At 44.6% G+C, this 16,584-nt stretch overlaps 1 protein-coding gene across 5 annotated transcripts in view; it reads right to left on the bottom strand.

Moving 5' to 3' along the window:
* The window catches only part of USP47 (ubiquitin specific peptidase 47), a 106,175-nt gene extending 90,748 nt beyond the window's left edge, over positions 1-15,427 (bottom strand). For all 5 annotated transcript variants that reach the window (XM_019551595.1, XM_019551597.1, XM_019551600.1 and 2 more), the window contains exon 1: positions 15,311-15,427. In XM_019551595.1, the coding sequence (XP_019407140.1) occupies positions 15,311-15,349 (39 nt within the window). In that variant the 5' untranslated portion in view covers positions 15,350-15,427. The remainder of the gene's footprint in view (positions 1-15,310) is intronic.
* Between the last annotated feature and the right edge of the window lie 1,157 nt (positions 15,428-16,584).

Genomic DNA, 16,584 nt, shown 5'->3' with positions numbered 1-16,584 from the left:
GCCCAGGCTGCGTTTGGGGTGGGCAGCGGTGGGAGGGGGGCTATAGCAAATTTTTGGGTAGCTGTGAACCCTTTGCTGCCCATAGCCTCCCTTCCCAATGCCACTGCTATCTGATCCAAGTGCAGCCCCAACCCAGTCCCTCCACCAGGAAGAATCCAACGCAGCACACAGAGCATGCAGTGCCAGTCTGCCCTTGCCCCACACACAAATCCCCCATGCCTCTCCCAGGGGTGTACGCAATGGCAGGGGTCCCTGGCTGAGCCACAGCTCCATACCACACCTCACACCAGCTGGGCAGCACATCCCCTGCCAGCCCCAATCTCTCCCTTACTGAAAGGGACTTGATCTACCCCTCACACCGCCCCTTTCTCAACAGACTGCCAGGCTGCATATTAGCAATAAGATCAGCATCAGCCAATATGGCTCATTAATAATCGACCATCGGTATTTGACTATCGGCCAAAAAGTTTTTATCAGTACACCTCTATTGTGGGCCAAATAGATTTATATGTTAATTCTCTAACCTACACTTTCAAAATGCTAACAGTATAAAAAAAGAACATGCTACAGTTTGTTTCCCTAAAAATCTCTTTAAAAACTGTGATCCCAAGTTGAGAAAATAATATATTTTATGGTTAGCTTTTCAATCTAACTTTTGAAAGCATGAAACTTTCCATGAATCTGACAAGAGATGCTGAAGACCTACCTTTATCTCATGAATAGCTGTCAAATGAACTCTTTATGTTAAGTCACATTTTATGTAGAATAAAGGTACTAGTTGGACCACCTATTCATGATCTACTTTGAATTTGTTGCCAAGGATAAACATTAAGGACTCAAAAACAACTATCACACTACCCTTCAACCAGGAAAGCCTGCTGTTCCACAAAATAAAGGGAAAACTGGAGAACAGTAAACATGCTACACCCAAACCAATATTAGGCCCAAAATTCTGACAAGCATTCCTGGCCTAGATGGCTATTACAGGCCAGGCAGAAACCAGCCAAAAACTGATCAACTTCTTAAATACCTAGGACTCCTCATCTGAGGAATATATTTGATTGCACCTTTTCAGTGGAGATAGTTCATAAAGAAGCCATGACTGAAGTTGATTCAGAAGAGTTGTAAGGCATTTTTTTTATTTTATTTTATTTTTTATACACCTAAACTATCTGAACGCTGCAGTGATAACTTACAGAGAACAGGTTTAAACTTGATGAAGCACTCCAACCACACAAAGCGCAGATGGGTCTCAATATCACACCTTAGGTAAGCATCATAGGCAGTACCACAGCCACTGAAACAGTCTCAGAAATGATCAAAGTAGATGGGCATTGTCTGATCTTGGGAGAATTTGTGATGGTATATCTATTCAATCTCATGGCCCTAAACATGAAGAGCTTGTTGACATTAAACACCTTAGTGTGGCATTCAGTGTGGACTTGGGGCCTCAGCAACAGCCCATGGACTGGGCTAATAAAAGACTCCACTCAGTGGTGTCTAACGTGGAGGCAATGCCTTATCAAATTAACAGTCTGGAAGGGGAGCAACCAAAAATACTTTGGGATGCAGTTACAACAACAGGCTCAGGGAGAAGTTGGATTAGTACCATTATGGATAAGAACATATCAAATTCACGATTGCGTGATTTTCATGGAAAACAAGAAATTGGGCAGGCTTTATGAAAGACAGCTGCAAAAAACCAAGCTACAAGCAGAGAGAAGGGCAGGAAGCCCTGCAGTCCTGAAGTGGGGAGGTGGGGGGCAAATTAGAAGTTGAGCCTGTGAGGTAGGGTCAGTTCAGAAGCCAGTCTGGAGACAGACAGGTAAGTGGGAAGGTTTTGGCACCAGCTTTTGAAAAGCAGCCACAGGAATGCTGGTACAACAATGCTTGTATCAGCCAGAGGAGGATTCTTCAGCATGACTACTGAGAAGAAACCCTCCCAAACCCTCCCAGCATTCCCTCTAAGCTGTGTGGTGTGCGCGGCCAGGCAAGTGTGCTCAAGCCACGCTGCCAGGCACGCCTGTGCAGCTTAGAGGGAACACTGTCCCAGATGGCCAAATAAGTTTCAGCACTACACTGTGTAAGACAGTAACCTGCAGGGGCCTTGCACATAGATGAAGGCAGACTGCTCTGTACCACCTGCGATGCGACTCTGGATGCACTGAAGAAAACCAGCACAGATCGACTCAGAGTCTGAAGCATACATGAAGCAAAAGGCTGTTGCAGAGGCTGAAGGTCAGAGCAAGAAATAAGCGATGGTGTCCTTGCTCTTTAAAAGAACCATGGAAAACAGCTTGGCAAGGCTAGAGGTGGCATTTTCTCTCATGGAGGCTTTCATGGTGGTGAACATCCTGCTGGACAAACTTGATAATTCAAAGTTAAGGGACTGCCTGAACCAAAACGTGCCAAATGAAGACATTTTCTGTGTGCCAATAAGCTTCACCAAGACTATCTCCTTGCAGTGATTGCTTCACATGTACAGTCCACAAAGTGTGCATTGGCAGAGTACAAATCCTACTCCATTGTGGTTGATGAGGCCATCGACCTGGAAGATAACTATGTGCTGCACATTTTATTTGCAGCGGGGAGCTGGACAGGCCAGGACCTGCCCTGTTTCAAAAAGAGCCAGCCTACCTCACATCTGTCAATTTTTCTACTGTGTCCCAAGGCATAGCAAAGGTAATTGTCAGGAAGGCCTTAGAATTTAACAAGATCTCAGCATTCCTGTCCAACAATGCCACGTACATGTGCAAGGGTATCTCTGATGTGCTTCAAAGAATGCTGCCCAATGCAGTTCATGTCACCTGCACATTCTGTAAGCAACATCTGCAGCACGCATGCAGATAGCCTGGTGTCGTCCTTCAAGCACCGTACAGGTCATAAGGTCCAGTACAAGTAGCCTTTCACCAGTCAAAGTGGGGACTCGCATGCCACTGCCACCAGAGTCTGTGCTCACAATGTGGAATTCATGATTCAACATGAATCATTACAATGCTGAGCATATGCAGTAACACCAGGAGTTTGAGAGTGAGGAGCTGAAAAATCACATCCAGCACATTCTGCATGCTTAAGCTTTGCAATCTCTTAAAATGGGATGACATTCAAGATCAAGTGATGTTTGTGGCTGAAAATGCCTCTTGGTTCATGGAGCTTCTAATGTGGTTTTAAGGCCAGCAGGCTGTGATCCACCACACACACAAGCTGATGGATTTGATAAGTTGGGTTGAAGACAGGGCATCACAGGAAACCTTCTGAAAACCAGCGGAGAAGGGACCCATTCCAGGCAATAGCTGTGAAGCTGACCAGTACTACAGGTAAGATTCGTCACTACCACTGTGGTTTAGACAACTTGACCGCCTCCGTCCTTAGTGCTGTTGGCATTTTGGACCCCAACCAGGTGCCTGTTCGGAGTTGTGCCCCTCAGCTACTGAAAGCAATTTCAGGATTGGGAAAAGAGCATGACAGCGAACTCGCTGCTTATGTGAACTTTGTCAAAGAGTTCTGGATGCCTGTGTCTGTGCTCCGGGACTCTGTCTGTGACCAAATTCCATATTTCTACACCCTGGCAAAACACTGCCTTACTATTCCAATTAACTGAGTGGATGCTGAGCATGCCATCTCAGTGTACAAACAAATGTTCATCCCACAGAGATAGTTGAATACAGCATGCTAACATTTAATAGCTACCATGAACAGCTTGTCTCAAGGTTACCACTCAACTTCAGTATACTTTTATAATGTGTATTATATATTAAGTGTATATAGTTAGTATTAGTTAAAATTCATGTTGTGTATAGCTTTATTTTAATAAACTCTGAACTGAATATCTTAAGTGCTTAGGTTGCTTAATAATGCATCAATTAATGGCTTCCACGGGCTTAATCCCCTTATTAAGCCTGTGGAAGCCACTAAGGGAAACACTTAAGCAACTAAACCATGGTTTCTGGCCATGTGGCAATCTGTAGGGAAGGGTAGGGCTTCAGAGGTCCCTTGACCAGAGGAGTGGGGAGGATCCTACAATGCTCAGCCCACTGAAATGGTAGCCAGCACCGGGATTTGCTCATGAAATAAGGCAGCCACCTCCTGAAGTTCAGTATACCTAAAGACAATAGGTTGGCACTGTCCTAATACTTGGTTGTTAAAGAAATTGCAGTTCATTCTTATGCTTCACACGGATTTCTCCTTTGAAATGAGGCTGCTCCGTAACATCAAAGACTTAGAAATGCAATGCCTGTATGTAACCTACTGGGGGAAACTGCCACTTTCCCAATAAAAGCCACAAGTGTCCAGGAGTTCATCAAGGTTCTCTCTCAGGAAACATGCCTTCTGCTGAAAAAAAAAAATCTGGAAAGAATGCCTGTATTACTTTCCCTGCTGTTTGACTCCTGGGGGATTGGGAGGAGTTGAGGAGAGAAAAAAGGTTCTCCAGACCTTCCCTTGACCAGGGTACCCCCACCTAGGGAAGGCACAGGGAACAGCAGCAACTCAGCTGTGTCCTGGAAGGAATCAAGTACCAGAGAAAGACTCCCCAGGCCTTCCTCAAACGCTGGTCTGGAAAAGGAACAGGCGGCACTGCCATACCGCTCTTAGGCTGGTGGCGGGGCAGGGAGGGAAGAAGCAGCTTCAAACCAGGGTCCCCAGTCCGACGAGCAAGCAGGGGCTTATCTCGGTGTATCCCTTCCCCAGAAGGGTAAGGAAGCAGATGCCACTGTTTCCCGCCTCTTTGACAACTGGGCACTGCCTGGCTTCCGGACCAGCCTGGAGAGTTTGTCTCACTGCTCCCCTCTACTCCCAGGCTGGTTTAGGAGGGGAAGGGAGTGGAGAAGAGCAACTGCTACTGCTCCCCATCACTACCCCAAACCAAGCACTGACTGACTTGGAGAACAGGCTAGGGGCTTTGACCCACTCCTCCCTCCCTTCCCCATCCAGAGACTGGAAGTAGAACCAAGGAGGCTGTTCCCCAGACCTTGACCTGGGGAAGGCATAGGGAATCTTTCCCTGCTGCTTCTCATGCCTTCCCCAAACAAGAATCACCCTCATCTGGTGAAGATGTGGAAAGCAGGGCAGAGGGGGCAGCTGCAGGGTGAACCCCTATACTACTCCTTTCCCAGAAAGATTTCTAGCAGTGAAAATTTATCAGAAATTCCAGTCTTTGTGAACTGCCTGGATTAGCCTTAATGTGGTTCTGGAGGGAACTCTTATCATCTCTTATATGATAGATTACAGCCCTTCACTACATACTCCACTCCAAAGCAGATACACAACAAACATGTTCATTCATTAACTTTCTGCCACACTGATACTGCTTGAAGCTTTTGAACACTGAAGGCAATAAATAGGTCAGTAGTTTTAAAAATTCCTGAAGTCACAGAACTTTCATATCCCTTCTGCTATGGATTCCTACCCCTATCCTGTGAGCTGACAGAGCCAGGCAACTCAGCCTGGCAACTGCAGTGCCACCGCATCCTGGCCCACTCTGCCATTACCCCCAATCTCTTTGCAGAACCCCTGACGACCTCTCAGAAACTCAGAGTTATTCCACTGGTTTTTGGACTGAGTTTAAGTGGAATGTTAGAAAAAGTTAGCAATAACTAAGCAAATCAAGAAAACTGGAAAGTAAAAAGAAAGGCTTTAGAACCATGGACAGAAAACACAAAATAATGTACAAGCAATCCTTGCCATTCCTTGCAAATGGTGAAATCTGCTAATAAGGCACTGCATTCATGAACAGTGCCCCTGGCGGCTGGGGCGGCATGGCTCCGGTGGTGCCATATACAAGCTCCAGTAAGTATTTATAGTGTACTTAAAATGCAGGTTCGGCATTTGTGAATATCTGAAACCATGAATGCTGAACCGGCGCATAACTAAGATTTCCTGTACTGTAAAGTCCAGTCTGTCCAAATGGCAGCCCAAGAGGGGACACACTGTGGCCCCCAGGCTCTTACCCAGCCATCACTCCTCCCTCACTGCAGCTGCAAGAGCAGCCAAAGTATCTGGGCTCCCACTCCTTCCTCTGGCTGCCACTTCCTGCCTTCAGGTGGCCTGGCAGTGCAGTGGCACAAGGAGCTAAAAGTAAGTACAGGCCACACTGTGGGGGCAGGGACAGGAGGGGGAAACAATTGGGATTGTGCAGAGGAGGGGGAGATCATGTCCTTGTGGGACAGCAGTGGGGGGTGCCCATACAGGTGCTTGGGACATCTGGGGAGTGCATTCCTGTACCCCATAACTTACCTGGTCCATCCTGAGCAGCATGCAGCCCCCACTTAGAAGCTGGACCATGCTGTTATAAATAACACCAGTACTTACAGACTAACTTCCATAATATCTTAAGGTTGGCAACATGTCAATGCTTCTACACTAACAACTGTAGGAAAAAACGAATCAGACCTGATAAGAAGGCAGGAAAAGACCAAAAGTAATGGATACCCATGACATTAGAGTCTAATGAAGAAGAGCTGGACTGGCCACCTGAGCAGTGCAGCTGTGGCATGGAGTTCCACTGCTGACAGCAGGCAAGATGACAGACTGGAACATTTAAAGGGCAAGAGTTAGGCTTCATGGTATTTCACAAACACCGTGGAGGATGTAGACTGTGCTCCTTTATGCTTTTACTGCCTTAAAGAGCAACAATGTATCTTTAGAGCCAGGGACCAGAAGCAAAAATCCTACAACAAAATTATTTTTCACAAAGATTTCTGGGAAAAGACTCAGATGCTGATTCCACATATGCATTAAAGAAACAAAATTTAAGCTTATAGACCAAGAAAATTGAGAGAAAGAAAGTGGTATTCTTGTTACATAGATATAGCAGTTTCAAATCTCAAACAATTTTGAAGTAAGCAAATAAACAATCACTTCTGCTTTCCATTCACTTAGCAGCCACAACACTGCACAAGAGGGGGTGAGGAGCAGGAAAGAGAGAGAACATTGTTTAATACAGCCTCTGTCTTGAGGCATTTTCTAAATGATGAGGTAAAACAGATGCTAAATGTGCATGTGTTCACACAGCTGAAAATCTTCTCCTTTTTCTACTACTAAATGCTGCTTGTCTTGTCCTACATCAATCTGTCCTTAATAATGAGGAATTTTAGTAGTCTATTAAGAAGATTTATTTAGCTTTTAACATTAGCATATTCACTGATCTTACAGAATGTAAAAACACAACTCCCTTTGTTAAGTGCACTATATAACATGCTTTCAACATTTTGATTGCTTGAAAAAACACATTCCATATTCAGTTCCTACTAGGAGAGGGCCTCAAGTAGTGAATCACTGCAATACAGGAATTGTTTATAATGTTGAGGTTGTGTGGCTGCAGAAATAAAAGAAAAACTTCTGAAATACTATACAGTTGAGTTGTTTAATAAGCCTACTCACCTGAAATCTAAGGTAATTTTTCAGAAGCATTTAAAAGAATTAGCAGACTAAGTCAATTAAGTGCTTTTTAGTACCCGTAGGGAAGTAAAATAGACATACATACATATGCGCATTTGCACATGCGTTTTCTTGCTTTTTTCCCCACCATTACCTTCCTTTTACCTGTTATAGTATTTTCTTTCAATTGCCAAGGAAGAGCACTTCAGCAGCACAAAGAAGGGGAATATACATTAAATGTGTTAAAAATATGCAACGAAAATTTCTTCTCTAACAGTTACTTGTCTGAATTTTTTACCTATAAGTATGAACTGCTTAACAGAAAAGTTTAAGTAACATGTATTGTACTACATGTTAATAGATTTATTTTAAATAATATCTTTCTATATATAAACATATTTTTGTTCATATTTCTCAGTCTTTTTTTTTTTTTTTAACAAAATGCAAAAACCACTTGTACAAAGAAGGTACATATTTGATTAAGTCTGGACGCAGATATTTACACCAGGAACTCCAGGCTGTGTTGTCAGAATCTCAGACATTTTCACAACCAGGCAAAATAAAGCCACAGCACTAGATTTTGATTTAGTTTTCTTATTATATAATGGTAATATATTCTCAATTGTAAAAGGGGGCCTAGAGTCTTGACTGTATTTAAATATTTTTAAATACAGTGCCATAACGATTCTTATTTGTTGAAAAAAAAGATTAGAGTCAAGCCTTAAAGAAAGAAAGGTCTTAAATTCGTCTATCCCTGTCTCTCATAAGTAGTCTTTATGCAAGCAATCCCCCTTAAGGTCAAAGTAAGGACTATTCCAGTATTGGTCGGCAGGATTTAGTCCTATGTTAATAATATAGGAAGTCCAAAAGGAGAACAGGCTTTCCATGAGAAAAATAAATACAGTGATTTTTCATCAGTATTCAGAATTTCTAAAAAGAAATTCTTGGAAGCTGTTTAATGTGCCTTTCTAAAAATTAAAAGCAAGGCTATCTTGGCACAGACGTGCAGGTTGCCCCAGGCAGCCTGCAGAGCAGCTCCAGCAGTTAAGTGTGGTGGGTGAGAGGGACTGAGGCCTTGGTAGAGAGGAAACTGGGCAGGGCTGAGGCTTGAGGCCCAGGGTCGCAATGCGCAGCTGCAGGGCCCCAGCGGGGAGCAGGACGGAACTGCAGGTGGTTCATCCACGGCAGGGGGAAGGCCAGCTCCCCACTGCCACACACTCCCGGGGGAGGGAGGGGAGCAGGGGAAACCCAACCACCCAGATGTGTACCTGGGCCAGACGCAGGCTGCAGGCTCAAGCTCCTGCCCTGCTTCCCTCCCCCAGGGCCTCCAGAGCTGGCAGGTGAGGAGGTTTTCCATGCAGCTCCTCCACTCCCTGCTGTGCCAAGTCCTCCATTCCATGCTACGCCGGGAAACAGGGTAGCAGGGGGCTGCAGTACCTCTGGCAGCTGTGGGCCCCCTCTGGCAGGGCTGGGGGGCATCAGCAGGGCTGGGGGGAGCTGTCAGGGGGCCTATAATTTTAATCACATTTTAATCACACACACGTGTGTAGGGTGAGGAGTGGGGGGGTGCACGCACACGTGTGTGTGTCTATGGTGAGGATGTGCATACAGTGGGGTGTGAGAGGGACACAAGGTATGTTGGAGGGTGTATATGTAGGGGGGAAGTAGGGGCAGGGAGTGGGTATGTGAGTTTTGTGGCGTATAAGGGAGGGTGGAGGTGTGCAACAAAGGCAGCCAGCTCCAACGCAGAGCTTCCCCTGGTGCCGTGTAACTATGGGAGCTTTATGGACACCATGCAGAGCCCCTGCAATAGAGGTGGGCTGAACAGGCTGTGCTTCCTGCCCACACATGTAGCGCCAGCTGGAGCCATGGGCCACTGGAAGCCAGCAGCTGCGTGGGACATGAGCAATCCAAGTGCCCCTGCCTGCCACTGCTGCTAGCAGCTGGGGCTGTGTGTCATATGCAGGAGTGTGGGGAGGGGTCCCCACACCTGCCAAACCTCCCTCACAACCACACCCTGCCAGCCGAGCTCCATGCTCCCGCCACAGCCCTGGGCACAGGCTCCACACTGCCACCAGCCTCAGCTCCCTGCCCCCACGCAGCTGCGGCTCCCCCCAGCCTTGCCCCACCTTTTCCTACCTGCTGCCTGGAATAAACAGGAAACCAGGGAAGCCAAACAGGTCCCGTCCCCCCCGCATGTGGCAGCAGGAGCAGTCCCACCCAGAAGCTGCTGTTGGCTGGGCCGGGCCCTTCTACCCACAAGAAAAATATAGTACATGTAGTGAAGAAATGTTGGTGAGTGGGCATATACATGGGCGCGTAACTCCCACCCTGATGGGCAGAAGGGCTGGGTGGGGTACAGTATGTTGGTGCCTGCCCATGGGCCAGATGAAAGTGCCTGGCAGGCCTAGATCTGGCCCATGGGCCCTGCATTCTAACATAACACCCAGCTTTAAGTTTAAACATGTAAATATGGTAACAAAAATCCTATTTATTCAGAGTAATAACTCTTAGCACAGATCAGACATAAGGTGATCCCACCAAAAACGTCATCTGTTTGTTCAACAAACAAAAACATTTTATTCCATTGTTTTTTGCTGTGGAAAGTTTTGCTTCAGATGGTTATAACAATAGCTACTGTCATGAAAGCAAAGGTGGCAGCTTAAGTGCATATAGTTATACTAACATTCATACTCTGTACCACTCAAGCTGCGACATGCTGAAAGAGTATCTGTATAGCATTTGCCAAATCAGTTGCCTGGAATTCTCAAAACCCATCTGTAAAATTTAGGTGGAATATTCTACACAATGCTGGAAGCCTGGACCATACCATTAGAGCCTATTCCTCAACAGAATCTTTAAAGTAATCTACTCAACTTGTAAACAAATATATAATACTAAATTCGTTAGTCACTAAATTTGTTTAACAGTTAGTGTACTCAGAAAAATACATTTATTCATTATTCTATATTTGACAGGATATACTTTATTTTAATATTCCATATTTCATTTAAAATCAATTTCATGAAGCAGCAGTTCTAAGTCACTGCATTTAAGTGCATATTTTATGTTTCTATGAGAACTGTAAAAAACAAAATTATTTTCCTTCTAATTCTATTATTTTCTATTTACCAAATGCTATATTGCAACAAGCTCCTAGAGCAAAGTCCACGGGTACCTCTTGTGCAACAAGATGAAAATGTTAGTAGGCATATGAGCAGCATTAAGACTAGTATGAGAGAAGTGTTATTACAACAAGTAGAGGGGAAAGTTCACATAATAGCAGGGGATACAAGAAGTGGTGGTATTTTCAGCCTGATGTTATGAGAGATGTGGGATGGAAAATTTTCCAGTGCTTTATTTTTCCATGGGAAATTTTCTATTTCTAAAAATTCAGTATTTCATAAAATTCATTAGTAACAATTAATAGATGCCAATACAATATTAGGCAAGCTTGGAAGTTTTAAAGTTGTAATTAATGTTTTTCAGGTGATTATTCTTAGAAGTGTGTAAACACATATGTGTTTTATTGATTTGTAAACAGGAGGGTAATACACAAATAAAACAGGTGGGTAAATAAACTTGCTAAATCAGATCATACTCTATTTAGGGCATTGGAAAAATTTCCAGAAAACCCACATCTCTGGATGTTGCTACTTTAAAATAATTGTTATTTTTGTGTGCTGTGTCTTAAAAATCAAGATGAACCCAATGTTCATCAAAATAAGTCATCAATGAAGCTTTATGGTTAAGAAAAATTCAGTATAAACAAAAATCAACATTCAGTGACAAAAAGATTTGCAAGGGACATGTGTAGGGAACTCAATTCAGCACGCAATAAAGATAGGAGACTTTCTATTGACTTCAATGGGTAGTGGACAGGTCCAACCATGAACAGTCATTTGTAAGTGATAGGTACATCATCATGATCAATCTTTTGTTGGAAAGGGGCGATTTAATGAGTTCAGCCATTATAGACAGATATGGATATATAGATATTTTCTGAATTAGGTCAAAGGTTGTGAACATGGTTTAGCCTTTAAGTAGCAAACTGAAGCCATGTCCTTCACTCACCTAGATGGTATTGCTGTTTATCTGGATGTAACCCAAACACACCCTGATTCTGCCTCCCCAACAGAAGAAAAAGGAAAAAAAGAATGTCAAACAGAGACACTGGGATAGAATGAAACTGGTGGACACAGGGCCCTTGTAGAAGGGGGACTGCAGACAGTACCTGCAAAATAGCAGGATGAGACAATAGAAGGATGAGACCATAAGAGGACAGTACATAGGGAAATTAAGGGGAAGAGAAGAAAGCAAGCAACATGTGGTATAGGGAATGAGCTCTGCCTACACAAACAATGGAGTATAAAACTCTGTCTTTTAATGAGATATCTATCATAAAACTGCTTTCTACTTTTCTAAATTGTAATACTCAAATATAAATGCTGAAGGTTTGTCAGAAACACAGATCTATAATTAGGGTTTTAAATGCTGACAACGGACCTTTTCTCTCTCCTACTCACAAATTACTACATTGCTCCAATTATAAGTCAGTATTTTTCATATATCTATATAGATATAGATATATGAAAAAAGACTAGACGTATATGCAGAGCTGACCAATAACTGGGTCCTTACAATCACGGTATAATCACACAGTTCAAGGAATTTATTTATTAAAATTAGTTTATATTTGGAGGAAAGATTAAATTAAACCTGAAATTAAATTTAACATGAAAGCATGAGGGTCAGTTTATAGTCCAGACATTACTAAAACATACTTAAAAACTATAGCAATTGTTTATACAGAAGCAATAACTTAGCAAGTGAAAACAGAGCAGCTGACTGGTTGTGAGGGTGGCCTGTCATCTGGCCCCGCCCCACTGGTGAAGGAGTGGTGTCACATGATTGGCAGACATCACAGCCAATCAGCAGCAAGGGCTGGGTGGCAGTTGCTCTCTTGCCAGCAGCTGCTTGAGCAGACAGCTCCCCCCACACTGTAGCACCGGGTAAGTCATCCCTTCTCCTTTCAGCCCCCCTGCCCTGCTGTTTCTGGACCCCTGGGAAGCACCATGGGCCAGACAATAATCCTATATGTGAGATGGCATCTGTGTGTGGGGCCTAGCCAGCGTGCACACAGCACCAGATCTGGGGATGCTGGACTATGCAGGTATGCAGCTGGATCCTGATGTGAAGGGCTGGCACGTAGTCATATCTGGCACAAGGGACTTGATCCCACACAAAATCTGGCATACAGACCATAACTATGCCACTCATCCAGCCCACAGGGCCAAAATGGGTGTCACTGTTATAGTTTGTTTACTATGTAATAATTCTGCGTTTAACACAGCCATTAACTTTCACACTGGATGGTGTGAAGGATGGAGGCAACACAAACCAGAATTAATAGCTGTAACACACTTGCTAAGATTCTGCCTTCTCCAACTCTAGACTTGGCCTTCCCAGCTATTACTTTATGGAAAGCATATACACCTCTGAAGGAAAAAATGAAACTGGTGTGCTTTTCTTGAGCATCTTAATGAGAAAATGCTTTGGGAAAAGTTAGGATTCCTTAGTATATTTTCTGGCTGAAGGAGAATCTTTTCCTCAAAGCCTAGTACCAACACTAAAAAAAAAAACACCCAGCAGTAAGCAGCAATGCAAGAAAGGCAAACAGCAACAAAACTATTATCACACTGACTTTAGATAAATAAGCTCCACCTAGCCCGTATGTCAAACAAAAGTAAAAATACAGTTTTGTGATACATTCGGGAAATCTTGGTTCAAATCCCAGTTTCATTTTCTGAAGCACCAGAACAAGCTGCAGGGCATCAGTACGTGTATGTGTGTGTACACACACACAAACACACACTACTATAGCCTTTATATATACTATATATAAAGTATACTATATACATATACAGGCAAATATATAAATAAAAGATAGCCTTTTCCCACCCAATACACAACACAACCCGTGTCATTCAGGAAGGTCTGGGGTTTAGACCTCTCTTGCTTTTCTTTCACTGGTGCAAGTACGCTAGTCACAAGTCTCAAGAGAAAATGAAAAGATCAAAGGATCTTCAGGACTTCAACAGGGACAGAACAGTACTTACTCAACTCTCATTAATAGTGTTCTTTCTTATAGGAAGAGTAAGAAACGCAACAGGTACAGGCTGCAAATTATTAATCACCCTATTCTAAGTGAGGAAAGGATAAAAAAGTTGCACAGAAAGTATAAACATGATTTATATAACATAGATCAGAGATAACAGCACTTACAAGGTTTAGAAATCTCTGTTTCTCTGTCCCTTTTCACTTGTACTACAAAAGACATCGAATTCAGTTTAAAAATTAGAAAACTATAATCAATTTACTTCATGAACAAGTACATTTTCATAATTTTTATATCATTCATGGTAGTGTTACATTCTTACATTTTCTTACAAAAAGCAGGAAGGAATAGCTAAGAACAGAGTCTGAGAAGAACAAAAGAGACTTACAACATTACAAGTGGTCATTAAGCATTCTTGAAGATATCAAAACCCATGACAACTCTACTGGCTTGAAAACACAACTGTTAGAAATGCTAAACTGATATGGCAGGTAAAAATATATATCCAATTCAGAAATATATTCTGAATAATTTTTAAAGCCAACAAGGAGACTATTAATATATATGAACTAAAGGAATGGCTCCAGCTAGATTCTTCATTTAATCACCCTGTCTATTTCACTTATCCACCACAAGCAACACAAGCTTCTCCTGTCAGTCTCCTTTACTTCATTTTCATCCATCTATACCTGTTTCTATGCCCTGCCCCTCCACTTACACTGTTTGCTTTGTAACCAACGTGTAGACTAGATTAAATCCCTAGACATTTTTGCACCTTAAGAGTCTAAAATGATAAGACAGAAGTAGAGAAACCCACTTTATTTCCTTGCATACAACTCACTTCACCATCTATACATCATCACTGTCCAGCTGTGCGCTGCCAACTGTAACGCCTAATAACTTGCTTCTAAAATCCAGTACTATTTTTTGCTCTCTAGTGGTATTTAAGGATCCCAATAAATAGCCCTCATCCTATTGTGTTCGGCACTGTACAGACCAGCAGTGCAAATCAGTGTACAAACCAGCATGACTCCTGCCCCAGGAGGCATACAGAGCCAACAGGACAAGACAGAATAAAAGGACAACACATGGAGCAGAATCGAAAGCTAAAGGTCACAGCAAAGAAACAGGCGGGAACTTGTATTTTTGATCCATCTTCCTCTCAACTGTCTCTCCAACTACAGCCGTCTTTGCCTGTATACCTTATTTTTTCTGGAATAAATCCTTTTCCCAGTTTTGCCTTGTTGACTGTCTGCCGGAAGCAGGATCCCCACTGCTTGAGGCATCCCTCTTCCGTGTGTGTGTTGTGTTGTCTGTTTTCTCTGGCAAACTCAGGGTGATAACTTCAGAGAACCGTGCGGCTTCCTCCGGTGGAGCTGCTGGATTGGGGTGAAGGTGCCTGAGGCTGGCTCGGGGTAAGGAGCCCCCACCCAGAAGCAGACCCGGGGGACTCAGTGGTCACGGAGAGGAGAGAGGAGAAGCCGAGCTCTGGCGTCCGTTCCCCACTCTGCGCCCCTCGGCTTAACCCGGGGCTTGTCGCAAGAAAATCATGTAATTGGCTGAAAACCGTGAGAAACCCCGAGGGAGGGAGGCGCCCGCCCGCGGCCTTCCCCTACAGCAGGGCCAGGCGGCTGCAGGATCCAGCCCCCGTGACGGCGCCTCAGCCCTGACTCTGCGGCCCCGGCTCCGACGCGCGTCACCGACCCCGGAGGCCCCGGCCCGGCCTGGCCTGGCCTGGCCCGCTCCCCCCGCCGGGCCGCACGGGGCCCGCCCTCCACTCCTCGGCCCGGCAGCTGCCGTCGCGGCCTCGCTCACCTCTTTGGGGACGAGCTGGCTCTCCTCGCTGGGCACCATGGCCGGGCGCGGGGCCCGCAGAGGCCTGCGCGGGCAGTCGGCGTCGGCGTCAGCGGCGGCGTGAGGAGGAGGGACGCGAGCGGCTCAGCCCCCCGACCTCCGCCCCTCTCTCCCCCCCCGCCAATCAATGGCAAAATGGCGGACGGCAGCGGTCTCGCGAGAGCGTGGGCTCGGCGCGGTGTGGCGCTGTGGGGCTCTCCGGGCTGCGTTGCTCCACTTGCTCCATGTCTGCGGCCAAGGTAGCTTAGTCAGCGCCTCTGGGGAAGTGACCCTGAGCTCAGGAAATCTCATGCTAGCTATCTATCTATCTAAATGTTATGCTCTTACCTAAGTCATGCTCTATATAGATAGGTGTGTGTGCACATACGCACATAATGTATAGACAATATTCAAGTGTCCATAGTCTATAAGTTATACATATGTGTGTGTTTGTGTATATCTATCTGTATATCTGTCTGTATATTTATATATTTGTGTGTATACACACACACACACACACACACACACAGAGGTACCCTCACTTATGCTGTACATCTGTTCCTGGAAAATGGCACGTAACTCAAGTTCACGTAAAGGGAGCCCACTTTACAACGTAACAAATAGGAATGTGTTCTAAGACCTTGATTCCACTGACCCCAAACCCTTTCCTTCCACTTTTACAAGACAGTTTTGGTACTTGCCAACATAAAATGCAAATTTATCCTGTGATTCACTTGCCTTCAGAGTAACAGAGCTAGCTGCTGTGTCTCTGCACTAAATGGCCAGCCGGGGTCAGAAGCAGTAACTTATGCCCAACCCGGGTGCTGACACAGTTTCAGGGGTCCTGCACAATGTAGGGCTGTTAGATATGCAAACACATACATGGGATTCACATGATACACCCAAGTAGGAGTAAACTGCCTGACCTGCTGGAGTCATTCTGTGTTCTTTACAAAATATTTTTTCCATAGTCAAAAAAAATGAGCAACAGCTAAGGGGTGCATTTTCCCAGGGGTACCTTCAGTCTAAAAAGGTTGAGGAGCACTGGACAGGTCCCCGCATAGCTATTGCTCTCCACCATATCCGGCCTTACAACTGTCTTCATGCAATACCTGCTACACTGTTTAGTTCTGTATGTGAATGGGAAAAGTTTCACAGTTTCATAGTTCGTAGGGTCGGAAGAGACCTGAGCAGATCATCAAGTCTGACCCCCTGCCATGGCAGGAAAGAGTACTGGGGTCAAACAACTTCAGCAA

The sequence above is a fragment of the Crocodylus porosus genome, unplaced genomic scaffold (genome assembly GCF_001723895.1).
Source record: "Crocodylus porosus isolate Cpor-Errol unplaced genomic scaffold, CroPor_comp1, whole genome shotgun sequence".
Classification (NCBI taxonomy): domain Eukaryota; kingdom Metazoa; phylum Chordata; order Crocodylia; family Crocodylidae; genus Crocodylus; species Crocodylus porosus.
The sequence above is the reverse complement of the archived record's forward strand: the minus strand, read 5'-3'. Positions and strand labels throughout refer to the sequence as shown.